Source organism: Nyctereutes procyonoides, unplaced genomic scaffold (assembly GCF_905146905.1).
Source record: "Nyctereutes procyonoides isolate TBG_1078 unplaced genomic scaffold, NYPRO_anot_genome, whole genome shotgun sequence".
Classification (NCBI taxonomy): Eukaryota; Metazoa; Chordata; class Mammalia; order Carnivora; family Canidae; genus Nyctereutes; species Nyctereutes procyonoides.
In genome coordinates, this window is record NW_026575141.1 from 18,941,592 (window position 1) to 18,964,195 (window position 22,604).

Consider the following 22,604-nt stretch of genomic DNA (forward strand, 5'->3'; position numbering starts at 1 on the left):
AAAGGGAAAAACTTTCCAATAGGTAGAGCTGTAAGGTGTGCACATAGTCATCCCCTTTGTGTGGAAAGACAAGTGGCCAGGAATAAGTGCATATACATACACTGCCCTAGGCCAAGCTATCATCATCTCTCTCATGAATTCTTTATCTAATTCACCTCCCAGCTTCCATCTTTGACCTCTTCAGTCTTTTCACAAGATAGCAGTTGAATGACGGTGTTGCAACACTTAACTCCTCCACTCAAAGCACACTGATGGTATATGTATGGGGTATGAAGTACAGCATAGGGAATACAGTAATATTTTAATAACTTTAATATAGTGGCAGATGGTGACTGTGGCGAGCATTTTATAATGCATTAAATGTCAAATCACTATGTTGAACACCTGAAACTAATTTAACACGGTATGTCAGCTCTACTTCAATAAAAAACAAATCAAAACCCCATGAATGGCTTTCACATCATTTGGAGTAAAAGTCAAAATTTTGATAGTGGCCCACAGACCCTGTAGGATTTGATTCTCATGTCCTGTCTCTGATCTTATATCCTGTTACTTAATGTTTGCTAATCCACTCCCATTTCTCCGACCTCACTCTTCCTTCGACATGCCAAGCACCTCCAATCATATGGGCCTTTGTACTAATAATTTCTTCCGTCCAGAATGCTAAAAGCACTGAGTTTATTTTTTTTTTAATAACTTGAGAGAGAGAGAGAGAGCACAAGTGGGAAGGTCAGAGGGAGAGGGAGAAGCAGGCTCCCCGCTAAGCGGAGCGCAATTCAGGGCTCCATCCCAGGACCCCAAGATCATGACCTGAGCTGGAGGCAAACGCTCAACTGACTGAACCACCCAGTCGCCCCCAGTAAGCACTGAGTTTATAAACCCTTATGCACATACTTCAAATTTTCACCCTTTAATATAATTAAGGTCATTCCTCTGACTTTTCCAACTAACCTTTTATCTGTGAAAGTAACAGGTTCCCTAACAGCTTAACATCAACATCAATAAGAAGTCATAGTTTAAAATAGCAGCAACAGCAACTGAAGATAAGCTTAAAAGATCTGAGGCTCCCAATTAGAGCACTGAGAGGAAGAATTAACAATTATAAGTAAAATTAAAATGAGAAAAGGTGTAAGTTTTTGGTTTTTTATTGAGGTGTAATTCCCATACAATAAAATGCACAGATAGGAGTGTTCGGTTTTAACAATTTTTTTTTAAAGATTTTCTATTTATTCATGAGAGACACACACACACACAGAGAGAGAGGCAGAGACACAGGCAGAGGGAGAAGCAGGCTCCATGCAGGGAGCCCAACGTCGGACTTGATCCTGGGACTCCAGAATCACGCCCTGGGCCGAAGGCAGGAGCTTAACTGCTGAGCCACCCAGAGATCCCCTTAATAATTTTTTAAACAAGTTTTAACAATTACATACAGTTACGTAACCAGGAGACAAAACAAGATACAAAACATTTTAATAAAGATGGAAGTACTCGTGGCCCTTCCCAGCAATCATTGTTTTGATTTCTGTCAACACAGATTAGTTGTGGCTGTTCTCTTCTTAAACTTCATATAAGTGAAATCACACAGCATGCCTTGTTTTAATGGCTGGATTATTTTGCTTGACATAATTTTTTTGACATTTATCCTCGTGCTAAATATTTTAGTAGTATGTTCCTTTTTATTGCTGACTGGTATTCCATTTTACAATTATTTTGCAATTTATTCATTCATCACTTACTGAACATTAGTGTTTTCAGTTTGAGGCCTTTTTATCTAATGTTCCTATGAATATCCGTGTACAGTTCTTTTTGTAGGCACTTGTTTTCTTTGGCAAATCTTGCAAGTGGAATTTCTGGGTCATATGGTAGATCTATGTTTAACTTCCTAAGAACTTTCATAAGTGTTCTGCAAAGTGGTTGTACCATCTTGCATTCCCACCAAGGCGTCAGAATTCCAGTTGTTCCACAGCTGCTCCAAAATCTAATATTGTTGGTCTTTTTCATTTGGGCCATTTTGGGGAGTACAAAACAGTAGCCAACTGTGGTTTTAGTTTGCATATTCTTGATGACTACTGGTTTTGAACACCTCTTCATGTGCTTACTGGCCATTTTTACATGTTACATTACACCTTTTTCTGTGAAATGGCTGTTCAAATATTTTGGGCATTTTTAAAACTGGATTTTCTTTGTGTTTTTACTTAACAAAGCTCTTTATATAATCTCTATATAAGTCCTTTGTCAGATACATGTGTTACAAATATTTTTCCCAGTCTAGGACTTCAAACTTCATTCCCTTAAAATATTGTAATATGCAGAAATGTTAAATTTTCTTGAAGTCCAATTTGCCCATTTTAATCCTTTCTGGTTAGTATTTTATGGTTCTTCCTAGTAAATCTTGCTTGCCGCCTTGTTTTCTTCTGAATATTTTATTGTTTTAGCCTTTACATGAAGCTCTATGATGAATCTTAAATTTATGTTTGTAAATGGATGACGCAGCGGTCAAAACTGAGTTTTTAAAAAATTTATGGATATTCAGCTGGTCTAGCAATATGGGCTGAAAAAATTATTTTCTTTTTGACCATTAAATGGAACTAGCATCCTTGGTAAAAAGTCAATTGATGATATACATATGAGCTCACTATTCTATGAACTCACTTTTCTATTTTATTGAGCAATTACATAATACACTGTCCTGATTGATAGAGTAAGTCTTGAAACCAAGTACTACAAGTACTCCAAATTTGTTATTCATTTGGAAGGCTTATTTTAGCTATTCTAGATTTTCAATGTTTCCATATAATTTTAGAATCACTGTAAAATTTTTTTTAAAAAATCATACTGTTTAGTTTTCAACTGGGAGTTCATTTAATCTATATACCAATTTGGAAGAATGAACATCTTAACAATTTTGAATCTTCCAATCATAAACAGGGTATATGTCTTCCCATTCATTGAATTTTATCTCACAATGTTTTAGTATATAGGTTATGCACACCTTTTAGATTTATTCCTAAGTATTTAATTTTTATTCTATTATAAATATTGTAATTGTTTTAAAATTTTATTTTCCAAGCATATTTTGCTAGTTTTCAGAAAATCTGTATACATTCATCTAGTATTTTGCAACCTTATTAATAGTAATATATCATTTCTAGATTTCATAGATCCCATTGGTTATTATATATACAATCATACTGAGAATGAAAGCTGTAGTTCTTCCTTTCCAATCTTCTTTTTTCCTTACAACTCTAGCCAGCACTTCCAGCTCAATGTTGTATTGCAGAAGTGAAGGCAGACATCCTTACCTTTTTCCTGATCTTATATAAGAGTTTCAATGTTTCACTTTTATCATGGACAGGTGTTAAGTTTTACCCGATGTTTTTGTTCTGCATCTATTGATATATAGTCATGTAATTTCTCATTTATTCTATTAATGTGATGAATTGCACTGGCTTTTTAAAAAATGTTAATCCAACCTTGCTATACTTGTATGGACTTCATTTGATCAAAATATATTGCTAGATTCTATTTGCTAATAATTAAAGCAGTTTTCCATAATTCTTCCTTAGGGATACTGGTCTATAATTTTCCATTCTTGTAATGTCTTTGTGAGGTCTTAGTTACATGATGATGCTCATATGAATTGATAAATGTTCTAACATCCTCTATTTTGTGCAAGAGTATAAATATTGGTATTAATTCTTCCTTAAATATTTGATAGAATCCACTGGTGAAGCCACGTGGCCCTGGAGTTATATTTGTGAGAAAGTTTCTGATAATAAATTCATTTACTTAATAGAAATAGGGCTGTTCAGATTTCCTATTTCTTTTTGGTTCCATTTTGGCAAATCGTATTTTTTTCAAAAATGTGTCCATTTGGGGTGCCCGGGTGGCTCAGTGGTTGAGCGCCTGCGTTCAGCCCAGGGCGTGATCCTGGAGACCCAGGATCGAGTCCTGTGTCGGGCTCCCTGCATGGAGCCTGCCTCTCCCTCTGCCTGCGTCTCTGCCTCTCTCTCATCAATGAATAAATAAAATTTTTTTAAAAAAATGTGTCCATCTCATTTAAGTAATCAAATTTATTGGCATAATTGTTCTTCTAGCCCCTCATTACATATAATTGTGTGTAAATGTATATATATATGTATACTATATATATTCATAGATGTCTTTTTAATTATTGATATATTTGTCTTCTTTAAAAGAGTCTTGTCAGGTATCAATATTAATCTGTTTAAAGAACTGCCGTTTGGAACTGTTGATTTTTCTCTATTGTTTGTCCACTTTTTTTCTTCTACTTTGGATTTCATTTGCTCTTTTTTTCTTATTTCCTAGGGTAGAAACTTAGATCACTGGTTGTAAAACACTTTTCTTCTAATTTAGGCCTTTAAAGTTATAAAAATCCCTCTAAGTACTGCTTTTACTGTATGTATCCTACAAATTTGATCTGTTGTGCTTTCGTTATCATTCTATTCAAAATATTTTCTAATTTCCGTTGTAATATATTATTTGGCCCATGGGCTTTTTAGAAGTGTGTTTAATTTCCAAATATTTGGAAAGCTTTCCAGATAACTTTTTTATTTCTAGCTTGATTCTGCTTGGTAAGAAAACATACAGAGTAAGAAATACTCTATATTTCAAATCCTTTGAAATTTATTAAGATTTATTTTATGAGCTAGCATATGGTCTAGCTTGGTCAGTGTTCCATGTGCACTTAAAAAGAATGTGAATTCTTCAGATATTGAGTCTGTGGTTCTAAAAACGTCAAATAGACTAAATTGCCTGAGAGTACTGTTTCAATCTTCTGTAATCTTACTGATTATTTTCTATGTGTTTAATCTATTACTGAGAAAGGAAGTGAAAATATGTAAATATGGCTGTGGTTTGTCTATTCATCCTCTAGTTCTGTTTTTATTCATGCATTTTAAAGCTCTGTTACTAGATATTACATAGTTTATTATATCATCTTGATAAACTGACCCTTTTATTATCTTGAAATCTCCCTCTAGTGTCCTTTCATTTCAGCCTGGACTCTAGCATTTGTTGTAAGGCAAGGCTGCTAGTGATAAACTTTCAGGTTTTGCTTATCTGGGAATATTATTTTTCCCTCATTTTTGAAGAATAATTTCATCAGAAGTAGAAATCTTGATAGATTTTTATTTTTCTTTCAGCACTTTTGAGTATTTCATCCCACAGTCTTCTGGCCTGTATGGCTTCAGGTAAGATATCAGCTATTAATCTTGTTTAGGATCCCTTGTATATGATGAGTTGCTTCTTTCTTGGAGCTGCAAGATCCCCTCACAGGTTTTGGCTTCTGACAACTTGATTATGATGTGTTTATGTATGGATCTCTGAGTTTGTCCTACTTGGATTTCATGGAGGTTCTCAGAGATGGAGATTGTTTTTCATCAATTTTGGGAACTTTTCAGCCTTTCTCGCTTCAAGAATTCTGCCCTTTCTCTGCCTCCCCTCCTGCTGGCATTCATGATGGTACCCACAGGGCTGTGTTCAATTTTTTGTTTCCCCTTTTTGTTCCTTAGATTGTATATTTCAACTGACCCTTCTTCACATTTGCTTATTCTTTGTTCTGCCGAAAACATCATTCATACTTCCCTTGAGTTCTTTAGACATGAATTCCTTTAATTCATGGAGTATACTTAAAGGTGCTTTAAAATCTTTAAAAGGTGCTGAAAATCCAGTCTCTGGGCTTCCTCATAGTTCTTTTTTTTCTTGTGTATATGCCATACTCTGTTTCTTTACATGTCTCGTACTCTTTTGTTGAACTCCAGGTGTTTTGAGCATTGTAATGTACAACCGTGGAAATCAGATTTGTTGTTGTTACTTATTGTAATTCTTATTTAGCAAATTCTCTGAACTGATGCCATATAGTGTCTATTCTGTGTCATGTATGGCCCCTGAAGTCTATTAATTCGATGTTTAGTCAATGACTTGTCAGAGATTTCCATAAATGCTTAGAACCAAAAACTCTTCCAGTATTTGCCAGAGGACTCATGTGTGCTGAGGCACACATTCAACACTCAGCCTGGTGGTCTACCACTCTGCATTAGTCTTCACTTCCTTTTTCTGAAGAGCCTCAAGGTTGACAGGAGGTTGAGAACTTAGAGCCTTCTCAGGTCTCTCCTGAGCATGTGCACTCTTCTGAGTCTGGGTGTGTGTTCTTCCAGATTCCCAGTAGCATTCTAGAGCTATTCAAAACCCTATGAATATCTCATTCCCCAGATGGTCCTCTCAAGTTTTTGGTTATTCCACTCTTTGCCCTGTTATTTATTACCTCAGATGCTGTACAACAACTAAGATACAAGCGTACCAACTGCTTCTTCAGTTAGCAGGAAGGAAATGCATACATTGTATTCTGGGGTAGGCCAAAGGCTGATGAGACTGCACGTGTGGAGAAGTCTCTACCTTCTGCAATAATAAAATTCAACAGACATCAGCAATCATACTACTTCTGCCTTTGGGAAAAAAAAGGATGTCTGTCTCAATTTTTCTCATTCCCAAGTTTTCATTTTTCTGATTTAATTCTAACAGAGTATATGCCTTTCATAATCCTGGAGCTGATTCAAATGACAAAGTTATCATAAGCAGCAGTTTCTTACATGGAGTGGCTGTCGGGACACCTAAATTCTCAAATTAATAAAGCACATCTCTATACTCAGAACATATGTAGGTAAATTTTACTTCAAAACAGGAATTCACAATTTGAAATATACCACTATTTTGAAAAAAGGATGAGAAAACGATATATATATGTATGTTTCTCAGTTAATTTTTAGTGTGGGTCAGTCAGTAATCTGCTCTTGTTTATGTAATAATGGTAAAAGGGGCAGCAGAGTGCAGTGGTACATGTCTTCTCCTTTGACTTGAGCACAGGGTCCTTGTTGGGAATAGAGTCAGGCTTTTCCACCATTAGTGGTGATGGAGATTTTATGTCCAAAAGTAATTCCAGCAAATCCCACATTCTGTAAACTGTCTCCATTCCCTCCAGACACACTTTGAGGCCAAATACCCATAGATATTTACTTTTAACTTGGTTTTCCATTATTTCCAACTTTTGTTGAAGAATGGCATTTTCTAATTATAGTAGAGATTTTTAAGATGGTCCAATTCAGTTCACATCATATCGCATTGCATTGTAACAGACTGTAAATTTATCTTTTTCCACATTACCTTTCCATTTTAAACTCATGGGGCAAATGCCTTAAGTTTACCTTAATCCTCTCTTTACTGACTATAATAGGTCATAAAATAGTTTAAGATGAACCTTGGGACGCCTGGGTGACTCAGTGGGTTAAGCGTCTGCCTTTAGCTCAGGTTATGATCCCAGGGTTCTTAGATCGAGCCCTGAGTTGGGCTCCCTGCTCAGTGAGGAACTTGCTTCTTCCTCTCTCTCTGCCCCTCCCCCTGCTTGTTCTTTCTCAAATGAGTAAAATCTTTAAAAAAAAAAAAAAAAAAGGATGAACCTTGAAAGGGTTGTGAGGACTCAGCTAGTCCTCAGGCTCTAGAATTCTTTGAATTAGGAAATGTACTTACTACGGTAAATAATCAGTGATCACCCTTTCCTTCCACTCTAAGCTAGGAATGACACCTCTGATTCTAAGAACTGGGGGAAGTAAGAAACTCTGGGCAAAGATTGTCATAAGAAGGTCCTGAACTGAGTCTTGTTGAGAAACCCTTGTAGGTAAAGAACAGAGCTTGGGCTGCCACCAGACCTAGATTTAAATCCCAGCCTCCTCATTTGCTAGCTGAGAGATCACGAGCAAGATGCTTTGCCTCTGCGAGTCTGAGGTTTCCTCATTTGTAGCATAGGAAAAAGAACTGTACCTACTTTAAGGGCTGTGGGGAGGATTTAATGAGATCATGCCTGGCATGTAATACCTCATATTTAATAAGTTCTTAGTGGCCAAAGAACTCCAGGGTGGAGGCAGAATGACTCGCCCCTCTCTCTTTTGAAAGCAGCCCAGCAAGACCAGAGCAAGACCAGAGCAAGAGCAAGAGGTGGAAGGAGGTGATACGAGATAGGGAACAATGTTTTCTTTAGGCTGAATTTCCTTCTCCCCACCATACAGGACAGACTATGGTACACTTGCACAAATCTGTTCTGAGAGCCTGAATCTATTTTAAAGTCACCTTAGAACTGCTCCACTGCCAAATGAAGCATCCTGCAAAGGGGAAGGAGCCCTGGCTAATGGAATCAAAGTGATGGTGTGCACTGAAGCCCTGATGGCCAGACCAGTGTGCTGGGGGTGTGCCTGTGACCCAGGAGAGGCAAGCCTCAGACAGGCACAATTAGTGTGTCTTCTTAACTTTCCTTCTGAAGTTATTCAAGGGGACTGTGGTTTTGCCTTGAGCAAAACCCCCTTAACAGCCGGGAATCTAAAAACAAACATTATTTTATTAGGTTACCCCAGCAGATGAAAGCCGAGTGTTCCATTTGGACTCTCTTTTGGAGTCAAATGCATTAGCTAAAAACAAACCCTTTTGAGAAAGAGGGTTCCCGTTGTCCTCAGCAGCTTCTAAGGAAAGCTTGCCACTGTGCTCCTACGGACACATAAACAACAGGCAGTGAGAGGAATAGAATGAGTTGTAAATAACTAATATTCATTGATAAGAAAAACTATTAAATGACATATCTCAACCCTAATGTAGCACTAATCTCGAAAGATATGATTTCTCAAAGGTTTATTTTTAACAATGATCAGGAACTTTAAATATTGTTTATATGACAGTTCCTGAATCAATCAATGTAAGTAATTAACACCAATTTTAAATAGCTGTAGCTTTAATAAAAGATGTATTTACAACTTCTAAAGTATGTGATCAATACAGAAGACTGTGATGGTTTTCAGTTATGGCTTGAACTCCAGCAGGAGAAAAGGCCTATAAAAAGCAGGAAAATAATAGAGATTGCTCATTGGGAAAAAAATACGTATTTCTCGAAAATCCATTCACCCACCCTTCAAAATAATAACCAAGAGCCTACTAAGTTCCAACAACTTTTTCGAACAAAAGCCTCAGTCCCTACTACAGCCCAGTCTGGGCGTTCAAACTAAAAACTGTCACAGTTTTAAAAGACAGAGGTACAATGCTTTTAGCTGCCTTGGCCTTGAAAATGAAGCAGTGGACCCCCTGAGGTCTTCCTAACATTGAAAATAGAACTCTTGGGTAAGGGTTGGGCTATTCCCGAAAGGTAAAACAAAAAAGGCACACCCCCTCTGTGGGCAGTACCATTTGTGGAAAGAACATTTCAATGCTCTTACCAGTGAACATGTCTTTTAAAAAAATCTTTGGAAAAATCCACATCCTGAAAGCATTTGATTACCCTGAATTTAAAATGGGCTTTTACTCAGTGGCAAAGATACAAATTCATCCCCTAAAGAATGGCTTCTGTGGTAAAAAGGCACATGATGACTTTTAGAGGAGAGGGTTATCTACAAGGCTGATAAATGGGGCCACAAGACAGGACTCATCAAATTCCATTACCGGAGGCTTCCCTCCCTCTACCTGAAGAATTTCAACGTGACTTGCTGAAGACCTAGCTGGACGGGGTTACAAATAGTTTCAAGCACAATTTCTTCTCGTTTTTATTCCCTGCTCCCTGAGTTATGTGCTGTTAAACATTTCCAGAAGACTGTCAAAATGTAAGCATCCTGAGGTTTACATAGGCCACACCATTAAATAACATATAAGCACAAAATTTTAAACATTGTTTTCCAGCAATGGTAAATATTTTAGCTAAGTAAAAACTGAAGCTTGAAATGCAATAAGCACTTAAATGACTCCTTTCTGTGCCAGAATTCTTATTTTCCCCTGTGCAACCCTGGCTGCTGGGATTAAGGCGACCCCAGGGAGCTCAGCAAATGGTTGTGGGTTATGAGGTGTAGCATGAGCTTGGCGACAGCATGCCACCCAGCCTCAAGAAATCCAGCCACGACTGGAACCCAAGAATCAGTGTGTTCACTTTGTGGTCAGCTTCACATTTTTTCTCCTCCTTGAAAAAAAAAAAAAAGCTGCTACAAAAATCAGGCCTCTACCCCCATGCCCTAAGCAACAGGAGGTGGACCAAGGGCAGAGCTGAAAGACTCCATGGCCTGGCCAGCACAGCAGGGGGAAGCTGGCCCCCTGGGACGGGCAGGCAGCTTGTGGGGACTTACACATCTTTCAGCTCCTCAGCATTAAGGAGGGAAATGCCTGGCTGCATGAACAGCAGCCACGGTACTGCCGGCACTGCCGACGTACTGTGCTGTCACTTCAGGAAGAAGGAAAACCCAGAACAAATTTGACTGGTTTTCACCACACGGTGATTGCAGAACTATTCAAGGATGTCACAGTCACGCCACCCACTGAGCAGAACTCAGATGGAAATTAGGCCTCCTTCAAAGTGTCTCAAGTCACTGCCTATTCTGAACAGAAACAGCCAGGGATTTTAAAGAAACACAGCCCTCTGGCCCTATCTCCTCTGGCTTCTCTGGTTTCTTCTTTACTGCAGAAAATCACCCTCAGCTACAGGTAAATATAGCGATAACTCTTAAAAGCAGCAGGTACAATAAACGCACCTTTTCTGAGATCTGGGTCACTGTTGTTACTATGAAAACTTGATCTTCTGTCAAATTCTAGCAAGTGAACAAAAGGAACAGAGATTTTTCACGGAGGGACTTCTGTCCACACGCAAAATACCAACATTTGAGTGATTTGTTCTTGCAACATCACCCAAAATTCTAAGACATATTTGGAGTTTTGTGACTGGTCTCTGAGATTAAAACAGAACTACTGGGGATCCCTGGGCGGCTCAGTGGTTTGGTGCCTTCCTTCGGCCCAGGGCATGATCCTGGAGTCCTGGGATTGAGAACCATGTCAGGCTCCCTGCATGGAGTCTGCTTCTCCCTCTGCCTGTATCCCTGTGCCCCCACTTCCTCTCTATCTCATGAATAAATGAATAAACTCTTAAAAAAAAAACAAAACAGAACTACTGATCACTTTTCACACTGAGCACGGATGGGGGGTGAGGATGGGTAGACAGAGAGAGTGGTTTTCATTTTAGTTTTTCAAAGGGAGCCACAGATATATACTTTCTGTTTCTGGCGAGGCTAATAAAGCTTTTGTTCACTTAGGGAAAAAAAAAAATCAGACCCATGGATGGTGCTGATGCTTCACAATTTTGTTTTGTTCTGATACTCCCCAGTTTTGAACAGTAACTTTTAATGACAACCTGTTGATAGAGAAGTATGATGGAGACTGCAACGCAGCTGTCTCTCCTGGAGGGAAATTCTGGAGACTCGGTTCAAACTGACTGCTTGCAGGTTCTCAGCAGCCTCTTCAGAGTCTGAGAAGTCTAAAAAACCCATATTCTGTTCAAGACTAGCTCCGTTCCCCAAATGACAGTGTTGGCCCAATACCAGCAAATGTCAGATACAGCGATGTCTGGTTTTCTTATGAGGAAGGATCAGAGTAGATTAGAAAATACAACTGCCATTTCATTCCAGTTTTCATGCCCACCTTCCAGTGAAACTTCACATTATAAAATGAAAATTTTTATTAATTCTCATGGTTAAGCAACTGCCCAAAGCACTGAGGATGACCAGAGAGAAAGTGTCAGTTGGTTGGGTTCCTTGCTTATCTAGGGTGAAATGTCATTTCTTTTACTCACTCTGAACGTCAGCATACTGAAAATCAGGGTACACATGACCTTGAAGGGCCAGGAGGAGAGAGCCATGCCAATATGAATAAAAGCACCCTGAAAATGAAACATACAGAGTCCAGTAATGACAATTACTGCAGTCATTCGCCATGTGACATACACAAGAGCAAACAATAGCTTTAAAAATAGTTTATTTCCTTCTTCACAAACACTTGAGCCTTCTGAACATTATGCAAGGCACCACAAATTAAATAAAAACATTTATTAGATTCTAATCATCTTACAAGATTCAAAAATAAGTGGGATTTTTCAAAGCAAATAGGTGCCTACTGTTGGGGGCTGGGGTAGGGTGGTAGGGGGCATGAATGCAAGCATTGGGACAGAGGGCATGTGCTTTCCTACACTGTCTACTCAAATAGGCAGTGACAGTACGTGAGCATCAGATGAGCAGTAATTCAAAATGAGTACACCCAGGAGAGGTGCTGCATCTCATGGATTCTCTGTCTACAGGATACAATGCCTCAAGAACCTCCCTAAAAAGACCTCTCTAATAGTTTTGATACCACTAACAAAGTAACGATTATTAAACATCTTCAATGTGGTTTTCATTACAAAAAAAAAAAAAGTTTCACATAAAAGCTTCATAATATAATCCAGAAATAGAATTAGTATATGTTTAAAATCTGAAGTCAAGCTGGCTAATTCTGATCCTTTTTTTTTTTTTCATTACTTCCAGTGTTGTTGTTTTTTTTATAATGATAAATATGCACCCAGCTTCCTACCAGCTGAAACATGCATGAAACACTTTGCTCTGAGCACCATGATTGCCTTTCAGTAGTCTCTTTGGGACTATAATCCCAAGCCAAGGAGAGCAGCTCTCACTTCTATTCAGACTTGCTCCTTCCCCCAAATCGTGTTAGTGTTGACCAAATCCCAGTAAATGTCAGATACAAACACAGGTTTGTGAGCAGAGGCCACAAGAATAATTATGAATAATTTCACAATGATCTGGTTAAGAAAACACACAGAAAATGAATGATTTCACCTTATAAAAAGCCTCGACTTAAATTTAAACAAGAGATGGAAGTGAAAGGAGGAGACACTGTTTCACTGGAGACGAGGCACTCTGTAGCGCCAGCACGGCCCCTCCTATGGGCCTCCACTGATAACCGCTGAGGTAGACGCCGGTGGCTTGAAGAGAGGTAGGTAAAGTCCAAATTTGTTTTCAATCCCTGCAAATGTTGCAACTGCCAGTTTGTAGCCTCCAACGTGATCAGGATTGGGAGCAGGCAGTATGATCCTGGATTTAGGAACTGGCTCTGATCCCACGGGTTTTCTAAAAGAGGAAATGGGGTGAGAATCTATCATTTTTTACCTTGGTAAAAGTGACATTCAAAGGTTGCAAAAATCTGCATCAAGTAAAGGAGTTGTGGAATGCTAGTCGGTTGTATTTTCCCCTTTGAAATGAGTTTGGTCACATGGTTTCAATATTTTCCTGTATCTTTCCTATTACATCACAGGAATGAGACTGACATACCCTTCTTAATGAGCACTGAGTGTTGGAGGAGCTGCCACCTGGCTGCAGATTTAGCAGGATACTTACACGCCTCCAAAGTCAATGTAGAACCATCGCTGTAGCAATTCATATGTCAGCAAAGTTACCCCAAACTGGGGGGAGGATCGAAATACGCGAGCTTCGGAAAAAAATGGAGAAATAATAGATTTAATTCAATTTTTAAAAAAATTACCTGATACGAAAGGTTTAGTTAAGAACAAACTATTTCCATACCACCAGCTCCTTTCCACAGAGCTCTTGGGCCTTCTTCCCGCAGTATTTTCCTGAAGCAGTCCATCACACCGCTGTAAGTGGTTTGGCCAGCCCGGGCGGCCACCTGTAATCGTGTCTTGATAACATCAGCAGGGGTCACTAAGGATGCTGCGGGCATGCCTGCAGGAAAGGCACCACCATCACAGTCTGGTCACCTTCACACTATATAAAAATCACTGTGCTTTGAACTGCTGGCCGTGGAGAGAAAGTTAAGAGTCTGATGAAATCAAATGTCTCTTCCACCATCCGGAGAAGCACAGCCAGCACTACCCTGTCTGCAGGGACAGAAGCTGCACAGACATCCTTCACCTCCCCTTCCCCCAACTGCCTAACCTTTTTGGTATAGGATTGTATTTGCTAAAGGTTTTAAGGAATCATTTTTCAATATCCCTACTTCAAGTGGAACAAATGGAGAAAGCTTTTCTTTTTCTTTTTTGTTTTCCCATCTAAATCAGAAACCTGCAAAGTTATTAGGTCCGATTTTCAGAAGTGAAGTTTGTTATGCGTTTCCTCTTCACGCTTTTCTGTGGCTGCTGGCAGTCACATGAGGTGCCTTCTCACACACATTCAACCACCCCCTATCCACCAAAGCCTAACCTCTCCAGTTACACCAGAAAAAGACTTTACTGAGGGCTAAGCAAACACTGGTGTGTGTGGGGGGCAGTGGGGGGAGGATTGGTGACCAGAGGTAGAGACTCCCATAGATAATACTTCAGGATTCCTTTTTCCTAAAACTGACATCTCCAGAAAAAATATTTGACAGAAAGCTGAAAATTTATACTGGCTGATAATCAATGAAAAAGAAATAATAACAGCAACAAAACTCTCCCAAAATTACCAATGGGAAATTTTCTACAGTCATTTTATCCAAAATGGGACAGCCCATGTTTAGATTTTTTAAAAGTGAGACTGTACTCAGAAGACACTGTCTCTTATGGTTTTATTACTTTTCCATTATGAACCTATTCCAAACCAAATTGGTCAAATGCAGATGCATAAATCTCCTTTGCTTTTTTTAAGGCTTAATAATTCTGTAAGAATTTCTGTCCAAACCAACGTGGTCTGGCTCACAAGTACATCTCATCCTTCTAACAGACAGCTTTAAAGTTATTGTGTGTGTGTGTGTGTGTGCGTGTGCGCCTGGGGAAATCTGCACAGTACAAGTTTGCATTTAGATTACTAAACTGCATCTCTTTCTCTTCTATCTTTACTGAGTTCCTCACAAACACCCATCCTAAGTAACGTTTTTATAAAACATATCACATTTTTTGCATGTGAAAAAGCTCACTTTATATCCAATGCTTCACTGAATAAGTCATACTGAATTTCCTTTAACTTGGAGGAATTATTTTAACTTTGAGCCAGGAATTTATCCTCCAACATAATGGGAGGAAACATGAAAAATGCTTAGAAACCCACTGTGTTCACACCACCCATTACGTTTCACTTCCTGGTTTAGAAAGAGTTTAGCCAGGCTGTCTGCTTTAGGCATATAGTAAAATCCTCCTTGCAACAGTGAGCAGGCATGTCCGAGTGACAGTGGGAGACACACAGGCAGTAACATGGGTAAAAAGTCTCCTCCAGTTAGTTTTCATAAACAGTTCCTTGTTATGGAAAAAGAGAGCAGTATTAGGGGGCAGGGAGGAAAGATATTGATTATAAAATAAATATGCCAAAAGAAACGGGTGAGAAGTTGTCTCGCAGAACTGAGTGGAAGTAGTAGCAATAGTGATGATGGTGTGCGGGTGGGTGGGGGGATGCGGGATCCTGCCTGGGACTCTCATCTGTCTCCCATCTACCCTCACCTCCCCCAGGCTGGCAGCTAGCTGTGAGGGCCTTGGAGTTACCATGGCTCTTCGTGGATGGAGGATTTCTGATGTAAGACTGACTAAATGACCCTAGAGAACAGCCTCAGGCTCCTTCTAAAGCAAGGCCAGGAAAATAGTATCTACCAGAAAGAGCATGGCCACAAGAAATCTGCTAATTTTAGGGGCCAGGGTTGGCAAATTTGCCTAGTCTCTCCTGGTTTCCAAGAGGTTAAGACAACACTGATCAAGAGGTCTCACTTTCTCTATCCCCAAAGATGGGGGAGCAAGAGTCAGCTAGGGAACAGGGAGCCTTGCAGGTTCCTCAACAGCAGCCTGCCTGAAACTTCAGTGATGAGACAAATAATGAGACCTTGGGGCTACCTACCTATGTGACAAGAATCATTTGGGGTGCTCTCCAGCCCAATATGAAATTATAACGCCTTAAAGGGGGCTTGACACCTAGAAAGTAAAGTTCATTTACAAGAGAAAGAAAGCACAGCCAGCAAAATACAACTCTGGAGCAAGAAATTTGCAATTCTCATAAATATCCCATTAGCATTTGTAAAGAATGTGCTTCTCTGTTTATGGGATACAAAGTTAATATCTATTTATTTTGGATCAAGTTTAAGAGTTTCACAAATTCCCTCTGTACCCTTATCTGCAGTATCTACTTGATGGATCAGCTTCTAAGAGAAGTGTCAAGATTTGGAATGAGAAAATGCCATGATCTTATCGTACTGCTAAATTGAGGTTTTATAAAACAACAGTATGTTGATAATACACAGTGGCTGATGGCAATATACCATGAAAGGATTTCGGTTTAAAATGGAACCAGAGGGTAGGAGGTGGAGATTCTCACGCATGCTCCTTCAGAAGAACGGAGCTTGACAACTGAGAGACTGATTTTCCATAAATGCTTGATTTGCAGAAGACTTGAGATTTATTTCCTGGCCAATGAACATGTGGCAAGCAAGGTGTCCTCATGCTCAAGCCAATGAGTTTATGGCTTACATGCCGGTTATGACTTCTTGCCTACAGAATCGCCTATAGCCTATTCCAGAACATGGGTCCCTCACTGCGATTCTTCCACTAGTTCCGAATAAACTCAATTCCTGGTAATTCCAGGTGGCCTCATATTATCTCTTATTTAGGGTGGCACTATCTTCTTAGGGAATTTTATCTTTTGTAAGTGTAAAATATGCCTCTGTGCCTCTTTAAACCTTGAATTCCATTTTGTCTCACATTAATATTGCTAAACTTGCTTATTTTTGGTATTTGCCTAATACATATTTTTCAACCTGCTCTCTTTCAGTTGTTCTATGTCACTGTTTTCTCAAACTTCAGATGACTAGATTTCCTTTCACAACTCATCTAAAATAAGCATTTGTTTTTACTAGGGGCACTGAATCCATTCAATCATGGTTATAATTGTGGTTATTAGATTTATTTCTGATATCCTATACTGTGGTTTTCATTTTCTCTACTTCTAGTTGTTTGTTTCCCTTTTGATCTCCATCCCTTCCTAATATACATTTATCACAGAGGTACAATAATTACTGTATGTATAATAAATTAGCATTTACTTGCACCCTTTGCCAACAAGGCCTTCTTACATAAAAATACATACACTAAAGTCACCAGTTATTTAAATCTATTCTCAGGTTTAACCTTTTATTTGCTCTGTTTCATATAGCTCCTACTTTCTCCTTTCCTATATTCACTTTTCACTCTGCTTCAGGCATGTCTGTGAAGTGTAACCTTTGAGTTATGGGAGAAAAGAACTTGAGATATGCCCTCCCTCCTGAAGGCTGGTGTGCCTGGCAATGCCATCAAGACATCCTTTCCATGGCATTTTGAAGGTACCCAGGACTGCAGATGAAAAGATGAGTTGACTTTTATTAATGATTTGTTTTGTGTCCACCTTTTATACTACTTCTGTCTAGGGAACTCCTATTAAGTAGATGTTAGACTTCCAGGACTAATCCTACACGTCTCTTACATTTGCTCTTCCTTTTTTATCTATTTTTGCTCCATGTTGTAGTGACTTCACTTTTTAGATGTCTAATTTGCTCTTTGAGCATATCCATTCTATCATTCAGACCATTTACGGCTTTTTTATTTTGACGATCCTTCTATTAATTTTCAAGAAAGGTTCCTTAAGATTCTTCCTCTCAAGGGGCACCTGGGTGGCTCAATTGGTTCAGTGCCTGACTCTTGATTTTGGTTCAGGTCATGGCCTCAGGGTTGTGAGACTGAGCCCTGTGTCGGGTATGGAGCCTGCTTAGGATTCTCTCTCTGTGTGTCCCTCTGCCCCTACCCCCTCTTAAAAAAAATAGAACATTAAATAAAAAACATTAAAAAACAATAAACAAAAAACCCTGTTCTTCTCAATTCTCTCTGCAGATCCTAATTATAGTTCTTTAAAAAGTTCTCCTTGTCTCTGAATTGCCTGTTTTCCCTGAAATTCCTGTTTATTTGTCTCGTTGCTCGTCTGAGGGACTTCCCGCTCTCTATTGATCCTGAAGTTCAAAGAACAGGCTCATCAGTACAGTGCTGGCTTCTACCACCCCCTAGGTCAGCTTCACCTTCAGGCTCCTCTCCTGAAGGGGAGGGCCAGCAATGGGCCTTATGAAATGGGGGAGGCTAGTTAACTAGGTAGAAGGTGGTGAGGTGGCCTGGCAGTGCTGGGACCTTCCGAGTCACTGAAAGGTGGAACACTTCAGTCTGGAAGTAGAAGACATTATTTTATATCCCTCTTGGGAAGAGCTCCTATTAGTTTATTACTTTGGCCATCAGGGTAAAGGTCTGGAACCTTAAGCCTTCCCCTACTTTCTTCTGATTCCTTACACTTGCCCTCCTCAGGCAAGTGATGCCTTTCTTCAGAAAATAGCTCTGGCCTGGTCTAGATTCAAGCATTGCCTAAAGGTCCAGACAAAAAGAAGCAGCGAGGACCCAGCCCCACCTTCCTGCCACCAGTGCCACTCCTTAACCCCTGTTAAAGATTTACCTTAAGCCTACCCCAAAGCTAGGTGTCCTATTGTTCACTCAGAGGTTAAAATTTTCTGGGTCTGCTCTTACATGGAGAGCAGTTTTTCCTGCCAGTGTCCTGGGCTGTGGCACCGTCCAGCTTAGTTTCAGAGTCAATATGCTTCCATCTCCAGCCTTCTGAGGCCTGGTGCTGACATTTTCTAGTGCCAAAAGGAGTTTTAAAACATGTATTTTCTGACATTTTAAGGTATTTGGGACAAGAGGAGAGAAAGATGAATATGCTCAGTCTATTACTTTGATTCAATCTCTCCATGACTTTTTTTAAGGATCTAAGAATTGCTTTGAAATTATCTTGACCTTTATGTCCACATCATTAACAAATCTGTGTCAACAGTACTTCCCTTCTAACTTAATTCTTTTAATATATCTGCAAAAGCATCACGACAATCACACATAGTTAGCAATTCCCTATCTATGCATTGATTAGCTCTTAAAGATGCTCCCAAATTATAACTTAGTCTAAGGTGACTTATCCTTTATCTCACTGCTGACAGTTAAAATCACTGGGTATGACAAAACTCTAAAATTTGAGAAGCGCTAGATATCCTTTCTTTGAGATCATACATAAGCCATACTGAAATGCCCTTCATTAATCAAGAAGCAACATGTTCACTGCAGAGAATTAAAAAAAAATTTTTAAGGTTTTATTTGTTTATTCATGAGAGACACAGAGAAAGAGGAGAAGAGACATAGGCATAGGGAGAAGGCTCCCCGTGGGGAGCTCGGTATGGGACTCGATCCCAGAACCCCAGGATCACAACCTGAGTGGAAGCAAAGACAGACACTCAACCACTGAGCCACCCAGGCCTCCCTAAAATTTAGTTTCTTAATTTCAGGCTCCCTGCTTCAGCTCTCACCGTGACACACTAAGGCACATTGGTCAATGAATATAAATTCACATATCAGTTAGGCTTACTCTATCCAATAAATAATGGAAATGTTTCCATGATTCCCAGTTTACAACCAGATACATAAATCTAAAAAAAAAAAAAAAGACAAAAAAGAAAGAAAGAAAAGTCAATATTCTCCAGGTTTTGAGATCTCAACAACCACCTCTGTTAAAATACCTGCTAAAGCAATCGAACTTTAGGTCAAATAAAATTTTTAGAAAAAGATAGTACTTACTGAATAATTGAAATTACTATCAAAATATAGAAAGCATGATCATATTAATGTAATCCCAGACCCATCTTATTTATAAGTGTTCAACAAAAAATATATACGTACTCTATGTAGGAGAGGAACTTAAACATAAAATTATATTTTACATAAAATGCACATAAAAATAATAATGAGACATTTCTGTATTACAATTAAAAGGTTAGTGGTCAACTGCTATTCAGTGTGTTTATTTTGAGATAAGCCTTTCTCCTTTCTCTTAATGACACAGATCACTCTGGCCCTGGTATGTACTTCCTGGGATTCTGTGCCTACTCCACCTGTGTCTCCTCTCTAGGAAATGGCTTTGCTTTCACTGGCATCCACAAAGGGAATATGTGGGCCGGATCCATCTTCCAACAGTCCCCACTTGTGTATTTTTGTGCTCACTGTCCTTGCTACTGTTGCACTGGGTACAACACACGTCTACACAGAAATCTTCCTGGCCTTCTGGCTGAGCCTGCCCGCAGGGTTCTACACTGAGCAGCTGGTTGTTCGGCTTCCTCCTATGACATCGGTTAATTGCCTATCACCAGATATAGATTATTATGCTCATCTTTTTTTTTTCCTTAGAGATATAGGCAGAAGGAGAGCAGGCTCCATGCAGGGAGCCTGATGTGGGACCCGAACCTCAGACCTGGGATCACACCCTGAGTCGAAGGCAGATGCTCAACCACTGAGCCACCCAGGTGTCCCTATTATGCTCATCTTATAACAAAATACAATACTTACTAATTCTGATACATTTTTTGGCAATTTTATTTGGATTTTAAGCTAAACAATCAGTTGCAAATGATAGTTTCATATCTTCTTTTCTAATATTTGTATCTCTCACTGCTTTTTCTTCTTTTACTACATTTAATGGAACCTCCAGAATAAGCCTGAAAAACAAGGATAATATAGACACGTCCTTGTCTTATCCCTAAATTCAATGAGAATGATAGTTATGACATTTGCCACTGGCTTCTGATTTCTGTAATTACACACTGAGAAAGTAGCCTAGTTCTCATGATAGAATTTACACAGATTTGAGGAATATGCTAGACCATCAAGTTTTGAGGCTAACATGTTCTTTAAAGAACAAAACCAATGACAGTTTGTCTTGTATTTTTTATACTGCAGGGAAGGGCAAGGTGGACAATAAAATGAAAATAAAGCATGTCTGCCAGCTCCCAAATGACTCTCAGTGACCTTTACCTCCTGTATTCACACCTCTGCCTCTATTCAGTCTCCCTGTACGTTACACAGGGCTGATTGGTGTAACCAACAGGATAGTGTAGAAACAGAGGCTTGGTCACAAAAGACATGGCAGCAACTGCTTCGCTTCCTTCCTCTGTCATTTTTTACCACCCTTCTCCCCACTCCCTTCATCCCTCTCTAACCTAGCTCGGGGGAGACGTCAGCCACTGTCCCAAGAACATCCAAGGTGACCACCAGTGAGGCTGTGTGGCAAGGGACTGAGGCCTCTTTGTCAACACCATCTGCCTGAAGCCACCTTGAAAGTGAACCTCCCAACTTCAGTGGAGCCTCTGGCTGACACCTTGACTGCAACCTCATGACACACCTTGAGCTAGAGGCCCTCAGATAAGCTGCTCCCAGGCCAAAGAAACTGTGAGATGATCAGTGTCTGCTGTTTCCAGCTGGTCAGTTTTGGGGAAATCGGCTATGCAGCAATAGATAACGAACAGAGAAGGTATCTGAAAAACAACTCTGAAAGCTACTAGGGTCGCCGCAGGGCTAAAATAGCAGCATGTTCCAGTTCCTATCTCCAAGAATCATGCGGTAATGCATTAAATCAAGAGTCATATTTTTTTTTTACCAGCACACTCACATTAGAGAGAATCTCTTTCTCCAAGGAAATGCCCCAGAAAAGAGGAAAAGCCTTTAAGCACAAAGATGGTTTTTTCAATATAGTGTATTTACATTTTTTTTTGAAAAAAAAATCTAAGTATCTAAGATTAAGGGCTAGATAAATATGCAGCAGGTAAAAATTATGTTTATAACGTTTTAAAAGATATATAAAAGTATTATCTAACACTTATTTATTAATTTGTTAAAAATATTTATTTATTCATTCATGATAGACAGAGAGAGACAGACAGAGATAGAGATAGAGATAGAGAGAGAGAGAGAGAGAGAGAGAGAGAGTTGGAGACACAAGCAGAGGGAGAAGCAGGCTCCATGCCCGGAGTCCGACTTGGGACTCGATCCCAGGACTCCAGGATCGTGCCCTGGGCCAAAGGCAGGTGCCAAACGGCTGAGCCACCCAGGGATCCCAAGTATTATCTAACATTTAAAAATACTTATTATGGGCAGCCCCGGTGGCACAGCGGCTTAGCGCCGCCTGCAGCCTGGGGTGCAGTCCTGGAGACCCAGGATTGAGTCCCACGTTGGGATCCCTGCATGGAGCCTGCTTCTCCCTCTGCCTGTGTCTCTGCCTCTCTCTCTCTCTCTCTCTCTCTGAATAAATAAATAAAAATATTTAAAAAAATAAAAACATAAAAATACTTATTATGTGCCAGGTACTCTCTTGGATCTTTACATTTATTTACTTTATATATGCTGATCTCTAGAATGATCTTATGAGACTAAGACTATTCTTTACTTTTTATGCAGATAGAGAAACAAGCAGAAAGGGGTTACATAACTTGCTCAGGTTACACAGGTCTAAGTGGGGAAAGTGGAATTGGTTTTGTTTTGTTTTTTTAATGATTTTATTTATTTATTCATGAGAGACACAGAAAGAGAGAGAGACAGAAAGAGGCAGAGATACAGGCAGAGGGAGAAGCAGGCTCCATGTAGAGAGCCCGAGATAATGGGACTTGATCCCGGGACTCCAGGATGCTGCCCTGGGCCGAAGGCAGGCACCAAACCAGGCACCCAGGGGTCCCCCCCCCTTTTTTTTTTAAAGATTTTGGAAACTGGAATTTGAACCTGTGATGTCTGGCCCCACAGCATATGCCATAAACCATTTTGCTGTGATGGCTAATAGTGCTTCAGCTATGAAATTAAGTGAAAACCACATATCCACAGTGTGATTATAACTCTATTAAAAACTATGTAAGGAGAAACAAATTAGCAGAAATGTTAAATAGGGATTATCTTATAGTGT

At 39.5% G+C, this 22,604-nt stretch overlaps 1 protein-coding gene across 3 annotated transcripts in view; it reads right to left on the minus strand.

Moving 5' to 3' along the window:
- Positions 1 to 11,824: 11,824 nt before the first annotated feature.
- Positions 11,825 to 22,604, minus strand: part of SLC25A13 (solute carrier family 25 member 13) — a 185,258-nt gene continuing 174,478 nt past the window's right edge. For all 3 annotated transcript variants that reach the window (XM_055307442.1, XM_055307441.1, XM_055307443.1), the window contains 3 exons: positions 13,440 to 13,598; positions 13,254 to 13,344; positions 11,825 to 12,986 (listed from right to left, as the gene is read on the minus strand). In XM_055307442.1, the coding sequence (XP_055163417.1) occupies positions 12,800 to 12,986; positions 13,254 to 13,344; positions 13,440 to 13,598 (437 nt within the window). In that variant the 3' untranslated portion in view covers positions 11,825 to 12,799. The remainder of the gene's footprint in view (positions 12,987 to 13,253; positions 13,345 to 13,439; positions 13,599 to 22,604) is intronic.